Source organism: Pungitius pungitius, chromosome 15, assembly GCF_949316345.1.
Source record: "Pungitius pungitius chromosome 15, fPunPun2.1, whole genome shotgun sequence".
In the NCBI taxonomy this organism is placed as follows: domain Eukaryota; kingdom Metazoa; phylum Chordata; class Actinopteri; order Perciformes; family Gasterosteidae; genus Pungitius; species Pungitius pungitius.
This window is the reverse complement of record NC_084914.1, coordinates 7,632,959-7,654,920: the sequence shown is the minus strand read 5'-3', so window position 1 is coordinate 7,654,920 and position 21,962 is coordinate 7,632,959. Positions and strand designations below refer to the sequence as shown.

The following is a 21,962-nucleotide window of genomic DNA, read 5'->3' as shown; positions in this document are numbered from 1 at the left end:
TGGAAAGTCTAATTAAATTAGAGCGTGGCTAAGGCCAGCCCTGGATGATTCATTCCCATGAATTTTAGTGGTTAAAAGGGAATGTGGCCCATGTTTTCACCATTTATTGTAAAACTACTTATATTGCTTTTCATTGGAAGGAGGTTACTGAGATCATTAAAAGTATATATCTGGAGTGAGTGAATCCAAATATGCATTTTTAGGTTTGTTGACGTCACCGGTGAAAAGTTCAACAAAATCAACAAGAAAACAACAAGATCAATGCATTTATTGAGAACATTTGACCTAGAATGTTGTACCACAGCTCAATGTCCTTGGGGTAAACTGTTTTCTCAAGTAACATCTTTTACTTTGATCAGACTCTGATATTGACCCTACAGCCACACTTTAAACACAACATCAGGCTTTATCTAGAGAGGCCACAAACTGATAATGGCAGCAACAAAACAAGGATTCTTTCCAGACATCATTTAAATTATATTATACTACCACCTAGTGGTGAAGTAATTTTACTAGGTTTCTGTGTCGATACCACAATAAAACAGGTAAAATAGGCAAAAGTTTGGATGAGTGGGTTGTGAAACTTTAGTACACATGCCTGATACCCTTTATAACAACTTTAGTCTGACAAACACATGCTTTTGTCTGGACAACGGACATTATCTATTATGCACGGCTAAATATATTTACTAAGTAATAGTTAAATGTATAGCTAATGCTACGGTTAATACTATCATGTAACATTTCTTTATGTGCATTATTTTTTCTGTCCTGTTCAGGAAAGCTTCAATAAAACTGTAAAACAAAAAAAAAGAGTAAAACCGTTGTGTCGCGGGGTGATGACGTAATTGTAGGACTTCATGAACGCCATGGCAGCTCATGCTAGCGAGCTTGAGATTGCAAAGAAAAATTTAACGGATGCAATTGGCGATAATGTCAAGCAGTAAGTCAAACGCTCTCTGTGTGTTTTTTTTTTATATGTGTTGTTTGTTGTCCTTTGTTTTTCATAGTTTGTAGTTAAAATGCAAAGTAATTCTGCCATTATCTAGCTAGTGCGGAGTAGCAGCTTGCTATCACTATGCTAATATTTGCAGTATTTCCCCGTAGCAACAGTTATTAATTAAGTGATACTAATTTATTTATTTATATGTGATCCCTTGAGGAAGTGACACGTTAAATATAGTGTTCTTTGTGACGCTATCATTTACTTTTTTGTAGGTGTGTGTGTAAATGCATATTTGAGTTATTTTATGGGTAACTTGAGATAACGTTAAGAGAAAACATAACTGTATTTTAAAGTGAGATTTAATGAGACGCAAGTTTGTATTTTAATTGAAAGTCACGCCGTAAATGCATCTTAACTCCTGGAGTAAGGTGCTTGTTGTGAAGTTTGGGGTTTGTTGTCTCTGCGTGTAGTTACTGGGCAAACCTGAAGCTGTGGTTCAAACAAAAAATCAGCAAGGAGGAGTTTGACATCGAGGCTCGTCGTCTTTTGGCACAGGAGAATGGTTAGTGAGCAAGCAAAGGGTACCTCAAGTTGCGTGATTGATGCTGTTTAAAGAAGTGCTGCTTATTTGTATTTCTCTCATTCTCCTCCCACAGTCCATGTTCACAATGATTTTCTCCTGGCCATTCTCACACGCTGCCAAATAATTGTGTCCACACCAGGTGAAGTTCCTTAAAGAGCACGTTGTTTCATGAGACTGCCCATGAGCTGCTTTTTTGTGTCCATGCTATATTTTGTTGAGATGCACAGTACCGTAATCGGTTGTACTTTTAATTTTTTTTATTAGTTAATTTAATGTAATTGTATTGGAGAAGTGTCATTTTCCGACACTTTGATGTTGTTAAATTCCTTTATTTAGTAATCTAACTGTGTTTACAGACTGTATTGCCCACCCATTGTATATAAGCACATTTAACTAAAGGGAGATATTCTCTTCAATATAATCTGTATTTTGTTTTTTCAACTCTTCTTGTGTTCTTCTGCTGTCCTCTAGAGGGCGTAGGACCACTACAGTGGCAGGGAAGCTTGGCCTCAAAGCCTGGAAAACCAAAAGGAAAGAAGAAATGTTCCTCCAGACAAAAATTTGATGTAAGTACTTCACCTCGTATTTGCAGAGGCTTGGTTAGTTAACAGCAACTCTTGTTTAAAAGGGTAACTGTCAAAGTAATAAGTGGTTGTAAAGTTTAGTGTCATGTCAGTATGTACTTTAACAAAATTCTTTTATGCCTTCAGCATCGTTTCCAGCCTCAGAACCCTCTGAGTGCCGCCCAGCCTTTCAGCCCCAGGGAGGTGGGAGGTGAGGAGGAGGAGATGCGTCTCAGTGCCCACACCCTGTTGCTTCCCACGCGAGGCCAGCTGGAGGCGCGCATGATGGTGACGGCCTTTGAGCTGAACCTGGATAACATAACGGACGATGCCGTCAGCAGCATGATCTACGCGGTCGAGGTTTGTAGAAACTGTTCCACACCGAAATGTTAAGTAATTAATACAAAACTCAATTGGACAATTGTAAACGTGAATAAAAGAAAAGTACAGACTTCAATGAAACGATGCCTTTAACTCTTGAAGCAAGTTTCCATATTTCACATGCAGGGTTGCCCTAATCACAATGTCTTGTGATGTAGAAGATGACCGAGCACGTTCCTTACTTTCTTCCGTCTATTGTTTTATTCTAGAAATTCATACAAATTGGATTTATTCTGTTATCAAAATGTATTATTTTATTTGGCCGTCTTTTAATGAGTACCGATTATGGTCCAGCTATTTTAGTCTCCTAGTTTGCAATTCAATGAAAAAATGAGATTGTGCTGTTATTTTTCATTGTAGGGCTTAACATTTCCTTTATTCCATTGACAAATGGGAGGGATTTGTTTTTGTACGGCTTGTTAATTGTGACAGACCGCTGTCTCCTTAACCAGGAGATTGTGACAAGCCTGATGTGGCATTCTGATTCATTGCAGCACCATTTGAAAGACGTCCTGACTGCTGTCATCACCCGGAGGAAGGCTTATAGGTTACGAGATGGTCGATTCCCGCACGCCTTTGGCAGCGATGTGACACCGCAGCCGTATCTGAAAAACAGCCTTGCCGCTTACCACAGTGTTACGGAATGGTAGGGACGCCTGTGTTAGCTCTTAAGTTAGGTTTCTGTTGCTGTTATTAAAAGGTACTTGTAGTACAAAGCACATCTTTCAGTCCTTATTAATTTTGACTTCTTATTTTCAGTCCCCCTCCAAGTGCTTCCTTTGTCACTGGGCCGCCACCTCAAGTGTCCCCTGATGAGGTAGAGCAGCAAGCTGTACACTTGTTGGCTTGTTCTGCTGGTACTCTCCCTGCTTCCCTCCCTCCGATAAACATGTTTGATCTCCTGGAGGCTTTACAGGTAAGAGACGTGTGTGAACAAACGTTCTCAGCCCAAATTTGTCTTCAAAAAGACAGATTTCTTCCGCAGGAGTATTTCCTGCATGTCTTGCATATCTTCATTGAATAACTACATCTAGAGACATCATGACATCTTTAGCTTCATCTTCTGAAATATGACGACCTTCGTAATCAAAGAGCATTAGTTAGCCGAATTGTAGAGGCTGTTAAATCACCTTTTTTTATAACAATAAGTGTGTACTTAATGCTTAATTACAGTAATATTGTATTCATCCTTAACATACACAACACTGACATTAATTCACACTGAAAATGCATTCATTATTAGTGTTAGATGTTTCAGCCATTTGAATAGGTGTTATTTTTTTAGTTTAAATGTTCTCATCGTATTGGTGAAAAGTGCTTGTTACCTCTCCCTGAAACTCTTGATGTAGGTCCACCACGGTGTGATGCCCTCCCACACTATGTACGCCCTGAACATGGAGCGCATCCTGTCACGGCTCTGGCACCCCAGCCACGAAGAGCTTGAGCAGGACCACGTACACCGGCAGCGCCTCGCCGCCAAAGAGGGCCTGCTCGTCAGCTGAGACCCTCTGATGCTGTATGTGAACCAGGGAAACCAAATGCGAAGATTACCCCGAACGTGGACATGCGTGGGGGCCAGTGTATCTTGAAAAAACTGAATACATTTATTCATAATACCTGGAGCCGCACCTCCCTGTTGCACAAAGATTCAGCTCATGAGTCGAGCAAGATTTAACTGGATATTTGGACATTGTACACAGAGCGGGCAGTCCGCCGCCACCAGCCAAAAGATGGAAAATTATTATTTTGTCCATCAACCAACCATCATTGGAACTGTTGTTATTTAGTGTTTTCTTTTGGTAAACTGTTGAAAGCATTTCATTTTAGGGCGATAACAGCGGATGGAGCACTGGACAGAAAAGTAAGTACTTATTTGGACAATTTTTAGGTTTTGGTGTCTGATACGCATCTCAACTATTCAAATATGTCCAGAACAGTCTATATCCAATGTGTCTAACTAAAAATGACACACTGGTCTCCGGGTTCATCCAGCCTTGACTCAAGGGGAAGCTGGGGACAGGGTGATTCATGAATAAAAAGTTGTCCACCTTCAAAAGGTACAATAGAAAATACCAGCCGCTGTCCGCATCTGATCCTGAGGGTAAGGGTGGGTTTACGGTGGGTGCAGGGTCCTTTTGAAATGTGCCGGACAGCTGCGTCCTGTGTCACCACGCCCCTCGTGAACAGACCTCGAATCTGCCACCGCCGTATTCCTAAAACATTTACTGCATTCTGTCTAGTTCATTGTTGGTGGTCCACAACATGTGTAACTAAAGCCTTTGTGTGTCGGTGCACCTGAATATCTGTTTTTGTGTAGCATTTTGTTCAGGTTAAAGTGTGTGTGTGTGTGTGTTTTCCCACACGAGCCACTTTGTCTATTGTTTTGAAAAGATAAATGTATTTTTTTTTTCTATGTAAAAGTTTATAAATTGAACATTTTCACATTAATCTTTATTTCTCCTCTACCGCAACACGTCCCAAGTGTGTAAACAGACCCGCTTATGCCCCGTAGCTTTCCCTGTAGGCTGTCGCCAGCTGTAGTGGGAGGGCCATGACTCACCCACCGTCCCAGTGCGCACTGTGGACCTCTCGCCATATTTGGCTGCCTGCTGCTCACTTCCGGCACCTCGCCGTCCAATCAGCGGCCGCGTAGACTCAGCGACCATTACGAGCGCGACACACGGCACTTGGTGACGCGGCGTCCCCCCCCCCCCCCCGTTCCTTCAATAACAAACCTGTGAGGGGCTTCATAAGAACGCATTCGATGATCAATTATTCAGGAGACGAAGAAAATACACACATCTCGCGTGTCCGACGTTTTTATTTGATCATATTTACAGTTCGGAAGTGCTCAAAAGACAGCGTACAAATATTAAAAAGGGTTACTTCAGTTCTATGTCACAAAGTTGTATGAACAAAAGAGGGGTTAAGAAAGTAAGGCAGGTTATGTCAGGAAACGCTACACACACCCCTATAGGAGTCCTCGCGTAAAGGTGTGATTTGTGTTAGTGTCGATCTGGTCATGCTGTATAGTCGCTGGTGGGATACTCAGTGCTGGACTCAAGTATTTGTGCATAAATTGCTACTTGACATCGTGGTGGGGGGTTGCAGGGAAACGCCTCGTACACATTGTTTTTTTTGTTTTTTCTGTCAATTTGCAATCTGATCCCACACACACATGCTCTGTCACACCGCCAGGCTGCCTGGGACAATATCATATTAGCTGTAGGTATGGACACTTGCCATGCTTCCCAGATTTGAACGTATACATATTGTAGTTTTTAGTGTGGGGGGTGGGGCATTTTAAAAACAAAAGAACTCTTAAGCCACATCAGAGGGGTATTTGAAGCATATGCGGCCCCCTGTGCTTTGTCCATTGGCCTCTGCTCTGTAATAATTCATCGCACTGAGCAATTACAAGTATGTCATCAGTGTCCATTCTTGCTATTTGTAGAAACTTAGATTTCAGTTTGAGCGGTTCATTTTGGTGGATAATGTCACACAGACGCAGGGATTTGAATTTGGTCCACAAGAAATGTCCCTGGGTTTTTTTTCCCCCCCACTCATGGTAGTCTAATAAGCCTGGAGCTGCTGCGTCAAAATGAGCTGGCAGCCGCTGTTAACGTGGTCCATGACCTTCTGCTTGAGCAGCGCCAGCTCGTCCCGCAGGACGTTGGCAGAGGAAACTAACTCCGTGTTTTGGCATTTCAGGTTTTTCACCCGGTCCTCCAGCCGGGAGATCCTTTCCAGCTTCCTTTTCCGGCATTTTGACGCGGCCACCCTGTTCCTCATGCGCTTCCTCTCCGCTTTGATTCGCTCCTGCTTCTCCATGTTGATGGGGGAGAGCGGCGGGGTGTCGCCGGACATCTCGGGCACCGTCTGCGGCTCCTCCTTGAGCGCGTGTAGCCGCGAGTGCTGCGCCGCCGCCGCCGCCAGGTGGTCCATGTTGCTGTGGGACGGGTGCGGGGCGGACGCGTAGCTCATCGGCGGGTTCCTCTCGCCGGCAGGTGCGGACGCGGAACCCGCGGCCCGGCTGAACGCCCCCAGGTTCGTGTACGCCGGCGGGTCGCTGCGCACCGTGCAGCTGAAGGGAATCCCGTCGCCCTCGGACGCGGCGGAGCCGGATCCCATGCTGCTGTTCGCGCCCGTCTGTGCGTCACCGTGGGCGGCGGCGGCGGCGGAGGCGGCGGCGGGGGGTGCGGGCTGCTGGTGGTAGTGGAGCTCCGCCAGGGCCCTCACGAAGCCTTCCGCGAAGCCCTCCTGCTCGTCGGTGATGTTCTTGGGACAGACGAACTGGGTCGGGGTGGGCGTCGTCAGCCCGGTGCAGGACTGGATGATTAATCTCTCCAGTTCAGGCGAGGCGAGCTTCAGCAAGCCGACGTCTGGGGACGTCAGGATGTCCAGGGCCTTGGCGCTCAGCTGGGGCTTGAAGTTTTTCGGGTCGTTGAGGTTGAGCGTCATGGTCTGTTTGAGGGTTTTGGGGTTGAACCCATACACCGTCGGCCCGTCATGCTGAGAGCCGGAGCCATTCACGGCTTCGTCGTAAAACGTCGCTTCCATTTTTCTGGACATAAAAGTTTTAAATCACCTTGAATGAGGTTTGTTCTCCTTTCTGTTATTGCGACAAACCAACAAACACACATGTGCTCTGCGCCTCCCTCGATCGCGACCGTCTTGTGATAGAATCCGCCTATTGTTGAAGTTCAACTCACTTGACAACTTCGTGTCCCGAGAAAACTTTTTTTATGGTTACGGCGTGATCATCAACAAAACCCGTCTTTTCTTCCCCCTTCGCCGGTTCCTCGGTGTATTTCACACTTTCAAGGTCCCGCTTCGACGGATCTTCCTTCCCCCCCAAAAAAAAATCCGAATCCGGGTCCGAACGGCGATAATACTTTCTATCACTTCCAACGTGGAGACGAACTTTATCCACCTCTAAGCTGCAGCTCTACTGAAAATAACAATGATGTCATTTCTACGGCCTCTGATTGGCTGGGAAGGACGGAGTGGGTGGGGTATGTTTTAATGACATGCAGGTTGCCCTGACAACTTGCCATGTCCCCGCCCTCCCCGCGATGGCTTCTGGGATTAGGTAATGCAGACGGTGGAGCAATGTACGCCGGGATTACGTAGTGTTTTTGAATATTTAGTTACCCGCTCAATTATTAGTTACCCATCCGTAAGCCAGGGCCGCTCCAGATGGTCCGAGGGGTTTAACCTTGATCAACGCACACGGGGGAAATCAGTGCGCTCTCAGAATGACGTTTTTAAATCAGGAACACGTCTAAAACTACACACATTCAAACGGTTGCTTCACTGTCCGGATGTAGTGATGTGAAATTGTCAGTGCCTGGTATCTTAAATGCTTATGTTTCTTTATTTGAGCCACACGTTCGCACAGCCAATTGACTGGTGATGTAGTTAAGGGTTAAAGATGCAAGAATGAAAATTAGGTCACACCTGCATCAGGCATTCTTTTGTTGTGAACACCACATTTTAAGAAAGCCACTCTACAACTGTGCTTGTTTGAGTCGTCGTTCCAACCACTCCGTAGACGGAGAAGGGAGATATCTGCTCTGAGAAACACAATCAACCTTAGTGGCTGAATATAATGGGAAACCCGCAAGAAGTATGACCATGATATATGGTTTTCATTCATTGTATTCAAAGTATACAGAGATTTAGTTCTGTGTAATTTATGACATTTATATAACTTAATCGGGTCATATCTGTAGTGGAAGGATTGACATTGGAACTGGACCATCACATGGAATTAAATAGATATATTTTAGTCAAGAGAAATCATAATTTATATTCCCATTAAATGTATGTCGTGTACATATCCCCAAATCACTTATGTGCCTCATGCGTCTTTATAATCGTTACACATGCAACATCTCCTGTCCTGGGATCCCTCCCATTGGAATAGTTATGCCACTAAATTTTAAAATTTGCCCTCTTGATCTTGGCCTGTGCACTGATTTAAGTTGCAGGATAATGCAGGAAATGTATTCATCACATTCTGGGGTCGACTCTCCTAATATATGCTGGTGACTGAAGGCTCTGTACAGCTGCAGTCCAGTCTGTCTGGCCTCCCCCATTGTATTATTCAACGTGTTCTCCTCAAGTCAACTATAAATAAGTGAACAGCCCCAGACAGCCTGGGAGAACCAGAGCTGCCTCGGGTCAACACTCTTGAGATGACACGTTGTCCTCACAACACGGCTGTGCAACACCCATTCGGAGCTATGTGACACCGTGAAGTAGAAATCCAGCGCTGGAATGCGTCAGAATCGTTTGTGTCCAATACCACTGTGCTAATGAAGTTAAACAAAACCAGTTGGTTTTTTTTTTTCTTCCATTGTGCCCCCTCTCCTAACATAAAACCAGCACTTCTAATGGAACAACCACTTTCTCGTCTACTTAACTGGCTCTCTGTGTCTCTCTTTGAAACACCTGTGTTGAGCCCCACTGAGGAGTAGCCTATTTTCCTATCAAAAGTACCGCTGTGTGCCTGCTGCGCTTCCTGTTTCTCTGTCAGCTTTTCCCCTCCGCCGGCCCAATGGGTTCCAATAGATAACAGCGCTTTCCTTCTCCCGGCCAGGGCCAGCTGTTTCCACTGCATGCCGTTTTTATAATCAGGAGCTGGTCCGGCCCTCCTCCCAAAAAGCCTGCTTTTGTTGTACAGAGGAGGGGCGGTCCAGGGCCTGTGGAAACACTCCCCCCCCTACCCCCCCCCCTCTCATGCGAGCAAAACTCAGAGACAGACTATATATGTATGTGTTGATGTATCAACAGAGCAAAGTTTTGATTACCGTCAGGGGACCAGGGGGATACACACACACACACACACACACACACACTCGACGCACAAACACACACCAAGCAGGGAGAGAGAGACGGATGAGATTTCAAACACTGTCCACGCTGTGTTTGTTGAAGCACATCTGTTTCTTCCTGTCCTGCTGCTTGGTTTTTCTCCGCACTCCCATCTACGCTCAAACCCGCTGACCACAGCCTGCCCCGTTTCCTTTAGGCATCTGTTGATATCCTTTGAGAAAAGAACCCATTAGAGGAAAAAGGGACCAGGTGGGATGTCGGCTACAGAGTTTGCAGACGGGGCCATTGTTTTGGGATGGCAGGTTTTTGTGAACTTTTGCCAACGGATTATTTTCTGTTAGAGTAAACCATGTCCTTCTGCTTACATAAGACTCGTTCATCGCTAATGTACACTGTCTTTGCTCACAGCTTTTCACAGACCTTTTAAACAGACCTGCACAACGCACACCATCTAGTTTAACCTATTTGCACGGCGTTGTGCGTTCTTGGCACGTTTTCATCCAAACACGTCACAATAGTGATGCTTTGTCAGGAACCTCAGTGTCAATTCCCTTGAGACACGGAGTATCCCAAGTTAGGTAGTCAGGAAAGTACTGAATATGTAAAACACAGAACTAACGCAACGTTTAGTAAATGCGAACACCGGCCTCCTGTTTTCATATTCCTGTTGGTTTGAGGCCTCCACCTCTACGTCCTTCCTCTGTGTTGGCTTTTTTGTGAGGTTTATACTACATCAGTACACTCCCGGAGCCCATTCTTTGAGCGTCTAATATTGATGTGGATTAGTTGAAATTATAATTGTGTGATATCCGGGTGCATTCTGCCCAAAAAAAAGCCTGGTGCGTCGGTATCAGACACCAAGGGGCGCGACCTGAATCAATTTGTTTATTTTCTTTACACAGAAAAGATATTGTGCTTCTAAAGCTAGTTTTCCACACAACTAAGTTTCCTAAATACAATATTTGCCATTCAGCTTATCAATCGTTATTATAGTTAGATTGGACTACTTAGAATAGTCAGTGTTATATTTTTATATATGGCTCCTTTCCTTCTCCCACTTTCAGCCACTAGGTTTGGAAATTGAGTCTATTTTGGACACAATCTTCTTCTAAAAATCTGCATCCTACAAACATAAGACGATAATAGAGACAGAGAGGGGTAATTCATAGTAACCCATTAGCTGCCTTCCTCTGAACCACCCAGAGGAAAAAGAGAAAATAAATCTATTTTCGCTTTTTGTCCCTTCTCGCATTCCGTCGCGGGGGACAAAGTCCGTCCAGCACAAAGTGCGTTTGTAAGAAAACTCAAAAGTGATGTTTTGTGCACTGAAATAAGGCTTTGATCAGCTGGTAAGTCCACGTATGTTGTTGTTGTGTCTGGCGTACACGTGTCCCGCGTGTTTAATAACGTCCCCTGTGGAGGGTTATGTGCAGAACACGAGCAGGACGTGTAGCGTTTTCCATTCTGTCCATTTCACCGTCTCACGCGACGACACACTTCCAATAAACCATTATTTCAAAGCCAACGGCGTTACAAACACGTGTCGATATGAGTTGATCAGTCCATGACATGCTTTTGAAAGCGCACCCCGGTTAGTAATCACCCCCCCCCCTCTTCCTCCTCCTCCTCCTCCTCCCCGTTCAGCCCGTGTCCTCATGGCGGAGGTTTATTATGTCGGGGTGGACGTGGGCTCCTCCAGCGTGCGGGCAGCACTGGTGACCCGGGGGGGTCTGCTGGAGACCACTGCCGAGGAGCCCATCAGCATCTGGGAACCGCAGTCCGACCACTACGTCCAGTCCTCCACTGAGATCTGGGAGAAATGCTGCACAGTTGTGAAGGTAAGCTGCTGGCATGGTGAGTTAGTTAGTCCCCCAAAATGAACTAAACTCCACGTGATTTGAAATGAAACACATGTTCCAAATGTGTTCATTTCAAATCATTGGATATTGCAACATAAAATAAAATATTGTTTGCTTTTGAAATCCCAAGAGGTAACATTACAGATGTTTATCTATTACTTTTAGCTACGCTGTTAACTATTTCAACAGTTAATCCATTGCCTATGGCTAATATCACAGTTCATATATTTGTTGTACCTAAATTAATTTAGCTATTTGTATATTAATTTAATTTCTCATCAACGATTAACTTTTATCCAATTATATTTTTATTATATTTTAGCTAACTTGCTGATATAAATGCACTAACTATAATGCAGTGCCTGCTGATATATCCTACATACCCTACATATAATCTCTCCACAGATATTACTTATGTGTACAACCATTGATCTGACAATTCATGTTTTATATCTGTTCCAGAGAGTTACCCAAAATGTGGAGAAGAGTCGTGTAAGAGGGATCGGCTTTGACGCTACCTGCTCGCTAGTGGTTTTAGACCAAGACTTCCAACCCGTGCCAGTCAGTCAGGGTGGTAAGTGAAATGTTTACTTTACTCACAGCCTGACCTTTGCACGTTGGAAAAGCGCAACTTCCACACACACACCTAATTATAGTACACTATCAGTTATTATAGGTGGAATCAGTCGGAATTTTATAAAGCTGATTGTGAAATTTGAATGGAATAGATAGCATGAAACCTTTTGAGTGTAGCTTGGATCTTTGGATCTAGTCATAAGTAAAGGCATACGGAACCCGTGGAGTTATTTGGGCTTCGTTCAGGTTATTTTCAACGAAGACAATAGTCCGAACCCAGATTAAATGTCTGATAACATGCTCCCTAAATATTACATAAACACCACACTCTAAGTTTTATTTATCATCTCCTGGATCAATTCCTGAGCTATTTGGTACGTTGCTCTCACCCCATCATGATCCTTCCCCTTCTTCTCCTGCCTTTCCCAGGTGACAGGCGGAGGAACACGGTGATGTGGATGGACCACCGTGCCGAGGAACAGGCCGCTCGTATAACCAACAGCGGCCACAGGGTCTTGAGCAGGGTGGGAGGGGTCATGTCACCAGAGCTGCAACCCCCTAAGCTGCTCTGGCTTAAAGAGGTGAGAGGTGACCGAGGTCAACACGGGGCCACTCGTCTCTGTGCCTTTTTTTGTCACGCTCTGTTTTGGCGGATGGTCAACATGTGTGCGCCGTTGTTTGAGTTTTTTGCATCCTCGTCCACCTTCCTCTCAGAAGGCATCCGATAGATGAAAGCAGTTTGATCCAATATTAACTATTCAGAATTTCCCTCTTCCCTGTAGTGTGTTTTTTAGGGATAGCGGCCTTAGAGATGTCTGTCTTCGCTCCAGCACAATGGGACTATATGGCACTCCAAAAATACATTTGAAAAAAAGTCAACAGCAATGTCTCTCATCAGAAATCATGACCCATTTACTCAAGATTATCCAAGTGTTTATGTGCATGTGCTGTTATTACTCTCTGATCATCGGTTCGGTCGCACACATTTCTTTAAAATCAGAATCTGAGAGAAAGCTGTTGGGACAAAGCGGCTCACTTCTTCGACCTCCCGGACTTCCTTTCGTGGAAGGCGACAGGCTCTTTGACACGGTGAGCTTTTGACGAATGATTGAATGATGTCCAAACCTTGGAAATGTTCATTATGTGCTTGAGTTATGAATTCCAGAGTCTGATTCAAAGAGTTAACCGTCTAAAGTGACCTAGTCGACTACAGTTTCATAACGATAAGATGAAGCTCAGCTGCTGAAATAATATCCTCGTATCAAATGTCTGTTTAGAAGAAAGAACTGGGTTGTCCTCCGAGGCAGGGGAATTCTGAGGAGTGTGTCTTTTGTCATGGACGTACGTTTTTGTTGTACTTGGGTCTTCACCAGATACTGTTGATCTGTTTGGAAACGTTTCACAGGTCTTTATGTACTCTGGTGTGTAAATGGACTTATTGCCCTCCAGATGGATGGGATTCTGGTTTTTGGTCCAGCATTGGACTAGAGGACCTCCTGGAAAACAACTTTTCCAAAATAGGTAAAGACACAAACAAACAATCTATCAAAATATTCACTTTATGTGGCGATCTTTTCAAAACACGTCGCCTACACAAGAGCAGGTCTTTCATTATTTAAGCTGTGCCGTGTGGTGTCATGCAGGCAGTGCGACTTGTTCCCCGGGAAGCCCGTTGGGAGGCGGCCTCACGCAGGACGCAGCGGCAGACCTGGGTCTGGAGCCAGGAACTGCTGTCGGAGCCTCTCTCATTGATGCTCATGCTGGAGGCCTTGGTATTAAGTCATTTTCTGCCATATCATATTTCTTCCAGTTCTAAGGGGCTTTGAGAGAAATACCTTAATAATAATTGTCGGTATCTTGCGGAACGAGGTTGAAAAATTTGACCTGGTTTCTAAGGAAAGCCTTCCATGTGTTCCACAAGCCAGGAGTTTAGTGTCTGTGATGGATAACAGTACATTTCAAATAGTTTCCTTGCACAAACGTAAATGTCGGCCTGCTGGTGGTGCCAGATGAAAGGCCAGGGGTCTCTGGAGGATGAGTGTTATCTCAAAGGATGCTCATGGCACTCTGAGCCAGTAGTTGTAGCAGTGATACAGCCTTGAAAAGTGCATCTTTGACTGCAGGAACCACCAAAACAGCGCCTGCTTTTGATGCGCCGTTACTGCTTCTGCGAGCACTCTGCTAGTCTCAGGGCAGCAGTCGACCACTCCTCTGGCTCAGAAATCCCGACCATCTGGTTTTGCTCCGGGAGATAAACTGCTCATGCACTCTGCCCTCTGAACTCCAGCCGTGACCTCTGCCTATCACACATTGTCGTACCAGTCAGAGGCTAAAACACTCTGCACTTTTAGTAATCACGCTTTTCACAGTGATGTACACCCCCTGCCCCCTTCACCAAGATGAACCTCCCACCGTAAACTCAAACCAGCTTGACAAACATTGTTCCAGCAGTTAGTGTCGGGGCTGAATTCCAATGTGAAGGTTAAATAATTGCTTCAAAGGATTTAAAGCGTTTCCTCTGCAAATAATTGGGTTTATTCCCTGACTTTCAGTTTTACAAACCGTTTATCAGGGAACTCCCCAAAAAAATGTTAAATTATAATTTCTGATTCTTAGAAAATCTAATTAAAAATGTGTAATTTTGCTCTTTCTAGGGATGATAGGCGCAGATATAAAAGGCTTTCAGTTGCCCTGTGAGGACCAGCCGATCACCTCACGCATGGTGATGATCTGTGGAACATCAACATGTCACATGGCGGTGAGCTGTGTACTACTACGTTTCACCCGTTGCATGACTTAAAAATAATTTAGTGTAGATAAGGTAAGAACTTCATGACGACCTCCCTGATGCTTTCACACGTTTTTATTAATTTGTGAAAAACTAAGCTGATGCTAGTATAAAGTTATGAAATCTATTAAAAGTAGGCTGATAAAAATATAACCTACAATGGAAACATTCTTGGTTTCATGTTTTTGCGTTTGCATTAACTGCATCTATACATATACTTACGTATATATTTCTATTTTATTTTTTATTTAAAAAGGATCGTCTACAGTTCAAAACATAAATGTCACCATTTAATACACTGTAGCAGATTTGGGCTTTTAGCTAATTAGCATCCTGTATCTTTATAGGTTGTCGATGTGATGCACTATGCAAACTAAAACATAACGTTTTGTATTGACGTGCATTAGATCAGTGAGCAGCCTCTGTTCGTGCCCGGGGTGTGGGGGCCCTGCCTGTCTGCCATGGTGCCCGGCATGTGGCTCAATGAGGGAGGACAGAGTGCCACAGGACGGCTGGTCAGTCCCATTTTATTGACCCAATAACTCAAGGGAATTTTTTTGACACTTTGTAGATTAAAAGTCTAACTCAAGATTGAAATGAATTGATGAACACCTCAAAATAATAAACAGATGCTTCTTTAAAGCGTTTTTTTCAAATTAAAAAAAAAAATCTTATATTCTAAGTCTGGTTTACTCAGTGGGCCACAGCTGCTGTGTCATCATTTAATCCCCTTTGTTAAACTGTTTTGCTCTCTTCCCCCCTCAGATCGACCACATGGTGAAGGGCCACGGCGCCTACACTCAGCTCCAGGAACAGGCCCGCCAGAGGTCAGCTGACGCGTTTAGAGCTGCATCTCCCAGAAAAAACCCCACTAGCACAGCTGTCATCTCTGTTTAGCTGACGTATGATAATGTTTAGTCAGCTCTGGGATGGTTAGAAGCTTAGCAAGGTGGTGTACTCTATGCAAGCTGTTCTCAACTAGATCAGAGCGCCATCCTGAGGGCTGAGGGTGTACTGCCAAGTAGTTTGATTAAATAAAAAAGAATATATATATATATATATATATATTGGACCATTAACTGATTTACAGTGAATAGTTTTTTGAAGCTGATGGGCTTTGAGCTTCTTAACGTTTACTTAGAATGAAATAGAAATGTCCTGGTACATTGTCCATGCCTGCCCACTGACCGGCCTGACTGGAACCCTTAATGAGCCATCATTAATGTAATTACTCTCTAAGGAAACACCTCTACCTTTCCTGGTATTTGACGTCAACATGTCTTCAGGCCTCTCGAACCAATTGTTAATTCTCCACACAACAACATCTTTAATGTCATTTCCCTGCTTTTATCTTCCCCAGATTCCCCCATACCAGCGAGAACATCTACAGCTACCTGAACAACCACCTGAGTTTGATGGCGGCTTCCGGCTCTACCGTTGACCTGCTTTGCTCCGGTCTTCACGTGTGGCCTGACTTCCACGGGAACCGGTCCCCCGTGGCTGACCCCACCTTAAAGGGCATGGTGAGGGGACATGGGTCAAGAAATATGATTGTACCGCACTCGCCCACCGGAGATGGAGAGGCTATTGATGACCCTCCTATAACGTTTAAGTATGCTTAAGTGGTGGACTTTCTGAGGGAAAAAAATCATTTGGATTCTCTGGGTGATTTAGTGTAAATACTAAACCAGTGTAGCTACCACCAGCCTTTTTTCTTGGAGAAAGCTCCTATTTGGTTTCTCTCATCCAGCTCTGAGACCTTCTCGCATGAATGACTCACTACTGTCCAACAGGTGATCGGACTGCCACTCTCCCAAACCTTGGATGACTTGGCCCTGCTCTATTTGGCCACTGTGCAAGCCCTCGCTGTGAGTCTACTGTGATTTATCTGTTTCAAAATGTCTCATATGATTTTCTAATTGAAACAGGGTTCTGATCATCATTATGAAAAAGGTCTGGCCTAATTGGTTTAAAAAGCATAAGAATATGAATAGTTCCAATGGCATACAAGAGTAGCAATGTTGGTCAGCATGCGCTACATCGATGCTAATGTTAACGTTCCAAAACATTTGGAAAGCACTGTCAACTTGTATTTCCTTCACTGGTTTCAGCTCGGTACTCTCCACATTCTGGAGGCCATGAAAGAAGCAGGTCATGACATCCGAACCCTCTTCCTGTGCGGCGGGTTGAGCAAGAACTCCCTGTTTGTTCAGATTCACGCCAACGCTACAGGTGATGACGGCTTTAATATTGTGATTTGACGGTTAGGCTGAAGAGGCATTTATCCAAAAATGTTGCTTATTTGTAACCCCAAAACTTCAAGTTCTTTACCATTTCTACTGAACGCCACACAACATGGAAAACGGATGTCTTTGCCAAATCCACTTTTGTTGTCACTGTTGTCCTCTTCAGGATTGACAGTGGTGTTGCCTGACCAGATTGAGGCTGTGCTGATAGGGGCAGCCGTCCTGGGTGCGTGTGCATCGCGGGACTACAGCACTGTACAGGTGGAGTGGACCACATGGCGTAGAGAGAGGGGACTTTAATCTCACGCACTAATGATTAGGAATATTCTGGTGTTCAATGCTATAAAAATGATGGACTACTAAACATAACTTTTTCACACAAAAGATGTAGTAATTACATCTGTCTCCTTGGTTACTGCTAAAAGAAAACCACCCTGAAAATCTTGATCTACTTGCACAGTGTTAGTTAACTAAAGGAAATGCAATGAGACATTATAAATATTTGCAATAGGAATTTACATCAATATGTTATGCAACTAGGAGATATTATCCATTATATCATCATTATTGTGTAAATATTGTTTGAAAGAGATGCATATGTAACTTGTTTTGCACTTCTGAATGCCCTTCTTTGAGTTTTTTTTCCATTGAACATTTTGGTTCCCAAAATCCTTAAAGGACCTTCTAAATGTCCACTTCTTCCAAACCACACACCTCCATTTTGCAGTCTAGATTTACTTTTAAACTGTCGGGGAAATGAGTTGCGCTCTCCTTTTTAAAAAGTGTTTATTTTACAATATATTTTACAGTATGCAATTCAATACGCTTATTTTGTAGTCAAATAAAACTGCCCTCAAAAGACTTCAAAGCGGCGGGGCTCCGCTTGCGTTCAGCTACAGAGGAGACTTGTGGAAAAACGTGTTGAAGACATAAAGCCATGGCTGAATCGTTTGACTGTCTAGCTGCCATCCCTCCGTGTCTCGGAGCCAGCGCTCATGGCGCAGGAGAATGGCGAGCCTTTAAGCCAGATATACTAAAAATAAGACGTTATTGTTTGGACTAGGCTGCACCTGTCAACCCATTTTCAGCCATAATCACTGCAGGCAATTGTTGTGTCTGATCCTCTGAGCTGCACACAGTCAACCGGCTGGATTTTTTTGATTATTCTCAGACCGCAGAGAGGCCCCGCACCGCATTAGTCCTAAACTCAGAAACCGCTCTGCAGTTGGCTCCTGTAGTTCCTGTAAGTGGGTCACGGCTGGAACTGAACGCGCATAACGTGATTTATAGAGGGCCCTTTGTCTTTGTCTTAGGAGGCAATGGAGAGGATGGCTAAAGTGGGGAAAGTTGTTCGGCCCGATTCTGAGCTCCGGGGGTAAGAGAGAATTCTCTTCTAAGTTGGGTGAAAGTTACGCAAAAAAGATACATAGATTTTGATTTCTACTGGGTATCATTGCTATTAAATGTGTGTGTATATATAGTTAAAGATTGTACAAGCAAACTCAAAGTTGGATTGGGAGTTGTGAGGAAACCTCGCAATGTAAGTGGTCTGCATATTTCATCCCCTTTTGTGTAACTATTTTTCCCATTTTGTTCTTTTCTCAGCTTCTATGAGAGAAAGTACAAAGTGTTCCTGCGACTGTTGGCCCACCAGAGGGAGTACCAGGCCCTCATGAACCAGCAATGACGCTGCTGGTGGAAGGCCGGCCGAGCTGGAAGTGACTCTCCCTGTCGTCATAGTGATGACAAATCCACTCACTGGAAACGAGAAGACGAATCCTGACCTTGCTGCTTTCACAGAAATTAACGATCCAGTTTTTTTTTTTTTTTTTTTTTTTTTAAATCCGGGAAACAACGCCACTTTGAGGTTGAAAGTCATTGAGCAGGTTTACTTGGTTCTAATCATTTCAGCGTGGGCTCGGATTTCAAGCCGGCGGGCACATGTCCGTGGAGAAGACCTCTGTGGAGACGAGCAGTTGGAGCTTTTTAGAGGCTGCAGTTCTACCCAAAATGAGGGGGGGGAGGGAGGGGGGCTGCAGGAGTGAAAATACTCACATGAACGGATACGATGTCTTACATCTCGGACTCTGACCTAAGTTAAACGCCACAGAGTACTTCACATGTATTCTCAATAAATAATTAAAACCTTTGGCAACACGTTAGAAAGGTTTTTGTTGAAGTAGACGTGGCAGATTTGTTTAGGCAAATAGCACTGGAAACCATTTCCTCTTTTATTGTTCCCAAAAAAGAGGATCAGTACGCATTTGATGCAAATGTTTTAACGGTGATGGGTTAGGGTTAGTACAAGCTTCTCACTTTTGTTTTCCTCTTGTGCCCTTCCAAAAAAGTATCATCCTTTTGAAAAGCAGGGTCGAACATTACAGCTTTTATTTTTGGAGTTGTAGATGCCGTAAAAACTCTGGTTCAGAAAGATCATACATATTCCTGAAGACGTTGGTTAGTATTCAACCCTCATGTTTTTTTTGTTTTTTTTCTCCTGGGAGGAGTAAAAAAAAAAAAAAAAACCCTCAATGGCAGCTGCTGGATTCCGTCTCTGGCGGACGGTCCCTACGGCTGGTGCGTGTAGCGCAGGTACCTCTTGCCAGAGGGCAGGTCTTTGGAGTAGACGCCAGCTGGGAACAAAGAGGCGGCCTCCTCCTCAGACATGCCGGCGGGGACCATCACACTGTCTCCGGGCTGGAGGACATAGAAACCAGGGTTATTTATTTTTTTTTATTTTTTTACACGGCAGCAGGTCGATTCCTTTTCTATTATCCCTGAAGCTAGCCGCTGAAATGAATGATTGGTGCAATTCAGAGGTCACTTTCAAAAGGTGTGACGCACCCTCCAGTCGGCAGGTGTGGACAGTTGTCTCCCTGCCGTCAACTGGAGGGAGTCCACCACTCGCAGGATCTCGTCGAAGTTGCGCCCGGTGGTGGCCGGGTAGAGGACCGACAGCTTCAGCTTTTTGTCGGGCCCGATGACGAACACCTGCACAGAGAAGGGCGCCCGGCGAGGGTTTACTGATCACTTGATGCACGTGTGCCACGCGGAGCATTTTGGGGTCGGATTGGACAGGACTGGACTCTCACACAGCGCGCAGTGAGCGGCACGCCGTCTTTGTCCTTCTCATCCGCGTCCAGCATGCCCAGGGCGACCGCCAGCTCCCGTTTGCTGTCCGCTATGATGGGAAAGGGCAGCGAGCAGCGGGCCGACTCCTCGCCGTTGTATGCCAGGATGTCCTGTACAGTACAGTAGAGACGCACGAGCTGGTGGTGATTCAAAGCCGCTGTGACGCAGCGCCACTGTCTTATATAAACCACGTGTGAAAATAGAATTGGCTGAGATACGCAGTTTACTTGCCTAGCAATTACTTTTGTAAGCCGTTGGGAATCCATCCGATTGTTAGCGTAATATCTCAGGACCCCTTTGAGCTAATTTCTTGTAAATTTGGCTCAAACATCCACTTTAACTGATTGGAATGTATTGGTTAAAGGTCACTGTGACCTCACAAAAACAGCCTGCCGAGGATATAATCCAAGAATTCCCTTTCTCGTCATGCTAAACGTCAGTCTGCGCGTGTTGATGCGGTCGCTGTCCCACCTTGGTCCAGGCGTGGTGGTCCTCCAGAGAGTCGATGGACAGGGCGATCATCTTGACGTTGCGTTTGGTGAATTCGCTGCTCAGTCTGGCAGCGCGGCCCAGCTCTGTGGTGCACACCGGGGTGAAATCTCTGGGGTGGGAGAACAGGATTCCCCATCTGAAATTGAGAGAAAAGAAAGCAAGAGAAAAAGTGGTGGGTGAGGATGTGGCAGGTCACAGATAGGGTTTGTGCTTCTGTACGCGGGCCCTGCAAGCTGAGGTTGCATGAACAGTGAACATCAAAAACTGACAGGATGTGACCTATATATATATTTTTTAACACACTGTTACTCTTTTAACGAGGCCATCAATGTGGTTCTGCCCTATAAAGCGACGTTTCATATTCTCATCTCAAACCACATCCAGAAGCTGCCAGAGATTCGTTTCCCACCGCACAACAGAACCGTGTGTCAAGGTCTAAAGCAGAAGTCGCCAACAGGAACTTTGCGTCATTTCTCTCCCCGTCGTGAGCTGAATTTTAGTCAATCCTACAAATAAATATCACAAGTGCGTCAATATTCAAGAAGCTCACTTACGAATCGCCGAGAAATTCGTGCAGTTTAATTTGGCCGCAGGTGGTCTCCACCTGGAAATTTGGAAGCACATCGCCCAGCAGCATCCCCGGCATGTTCGGTGTGACCGTCGTCGAGTCCCTTCTGTTCATCCACGCTTCCGCAGACAGGCGCCCAACGACCAGGAGGCGGAAACTTCCTCTCGACACGCTGCTGCTTTTACGTAAGCGAGAACTCGCGCAGGATGGCGTAACGCGAGCATGGGGGGGGGGGGGGGGGGTCATTGACCAGGTCACATTTGATCTCGATGTTAAATCACTCACTTACGCACACCCGTGGTTCACCTCAACGAATGTGTGCTCACAAAATCAGGTGCGATCCACTCAGCGGACCCTCGGGTTTCCGTGGGTCAACTCGGCACAGACGCTTGAATTTTAGTGCACGTGTTTTCTGATGTTTACGGGCAAGTAATCGGAATAAAAGCTCGTTAAGTAAAGATTCTGGACAATAATTGAAGTATGTTTGTTCAGGACCATTCTCACTACTGTTGTGCAAATAACGGAATACTTTTACTGTACAAAGTTAGTAATTTTCCAAAGTAAAAGCCCTATATTTGCAAGTTCAGAAACACAATTTCTCCGTATTTCAACTGCAATAAAAACAAATTTCTCAATAATTCCAGGCAAAGACCAATGTATGTGTGTTAAAGACCTCTATGATTACTCGAAAAATGAAATAGTTTTACTATACATTTTTAGAGATTTCTTCAAAATAAATGTCCCATAAGTACATGTTCAAAAACATTTCTCAATATTTTAACTGTATTAAAATACTTTTCCCAATAATTCCAGTTAAAGTACATATATGCATACTTTTATGACTACACATCTACAGACATTTTTAATATACTAATTAACGATTCTCGAAAATAAACGTCCAACATTTGTCCATTTAAAAGTAAAGTAAATCAAGACATCGTTGATCTTTGTAAAAAAAAAGGAGCTTTTAGTGTGTTCTTTGACATGC

The 21,962-nt window shown here is 44.5% G+C and overlaps 4 protein-coding genes across 6 annotated transcripts; 2 read left to right on the top strand and 2 right to left on the bottom strand.

Moving 5' to 3' along the window:
- Positions 1-826: 826 nt before the first annotated feature.
- On the top strand, positions 827-4,800 carry tada1 (transcriptional adaptor 1). Of its 2 annotated transcripts, XM_037459526.2 has the most exons (8): positions 827-943; positions 1,417-1,508; positions 1,603-1,668; positions 2,001-2,095; positions 2,240-2,452; positions 2,968-3,119; positions 3,233-3,389; positions 3,823-4,800. In XM_037459526.2, exons 1-8 carry the CDS (start codon positions 861-863, stop codon positions 3,973-3,975), a joined length of 1,011 nt encoding a protein of 336 aa, XP_037315423.2. In that variant the 5' UTR covers positions 827-860; the 3' UTR covers positions 3,976-4,800. The 2 variants fall into 2 exon arrangements, with proteins under 2 accessions (XP_037315423.2, XP_037315424.2); XM_037459527.2 differs by lacking the exon at positions 1,603-1,668.
- A 476-nt stretch (positions 4,801-5,276) lies between these two features.
- LOC119209630 (transcription factor Jun-like) lies at positions 5,277-8,421 on the bottom strand. Its single transcript, XM_037459073.2, has one exon. It carries the CDS (start codon positions 7,043-7,045, stop codon positions 6,047-6,049), a length of 999 nt encoding a protein of 332 aa, XP_037314970.2. The 5' UTR covers positions 7,046-8,421; the 3' UTR covers positions 5,277-6,046.
- Positions 8,422-10,536: 2,115 nt separating this feature from the next.
- On the top strand, positions 10,537-18,618 carry fggy (FGGY carbohydrate kinase domain containing). Of its 2 annotated transcripts, none has more exons than XM_037459214.2 (16): positions 10,537-10,662; positions 10,958-11,151; positions 11,635-11,746; positions 12,178-12,329; positions 12,749-12,837; positions 13,154-13,269; positions 13,392-13,520; positions 14,403-14,506; positions 14,944-15,051; positions 15,302-15,363; positions 15,897-16,059; positions 16,330-16,404; positions 16,648-16,768; positions 16,949-17,043; positions 18,099-18,157; positions 18,388-18,618. In XM_037459214.2, the coding sequence occupies exons 2-16, from the start codon at positions 10,969-10,971 to the stop codon at positions 18,467-18,469; spliced, it is 1,650 nt and encodes a 549-aa protein (XP_037315111.2). In that variant the 5' UTR covers positions 10,537-10,662; positions 10,958-10,968; the 3' UTR covers positions 18,470-18,618. The 2 variants fall into 2 exon arrangements, with proteins under 2 accessions (XP_037315111.2, XP_037315110.2); XM_037459213.2 differs by having other exon boundaries at positions 18,096-18,157.
- A 673-nt stretch (positions 18,619-19,291) lies between these two features.
- Positions 19,292-21,199, bottom strand: LOC119209714 (peroxiredoxin-6-like). Its single transcript, XM_037459224.2, has 5 exons — positions 20,961-21,199; positions 20,386-20,542; positions 19,875-20,024; positions 19,627-19,773; positions 19,292-19,479 (listed from the first exon to the last, which is right to left on the bottom strand). The coding sequence occupies exons 1-5, from the start codon at positions 21,086-21,088 to the stop codon at positions 19,351-19,353; spliced, it is 711 nt and encodes a 236-aa protein (XP_037315121.1). The 5' UTR covers positions 21,089-21,199; the 3' UTR covers positions 19,292-19,350.
- Between the last annotated feature and the right edge of the window lie 763 nt (positions 21,200-21,962).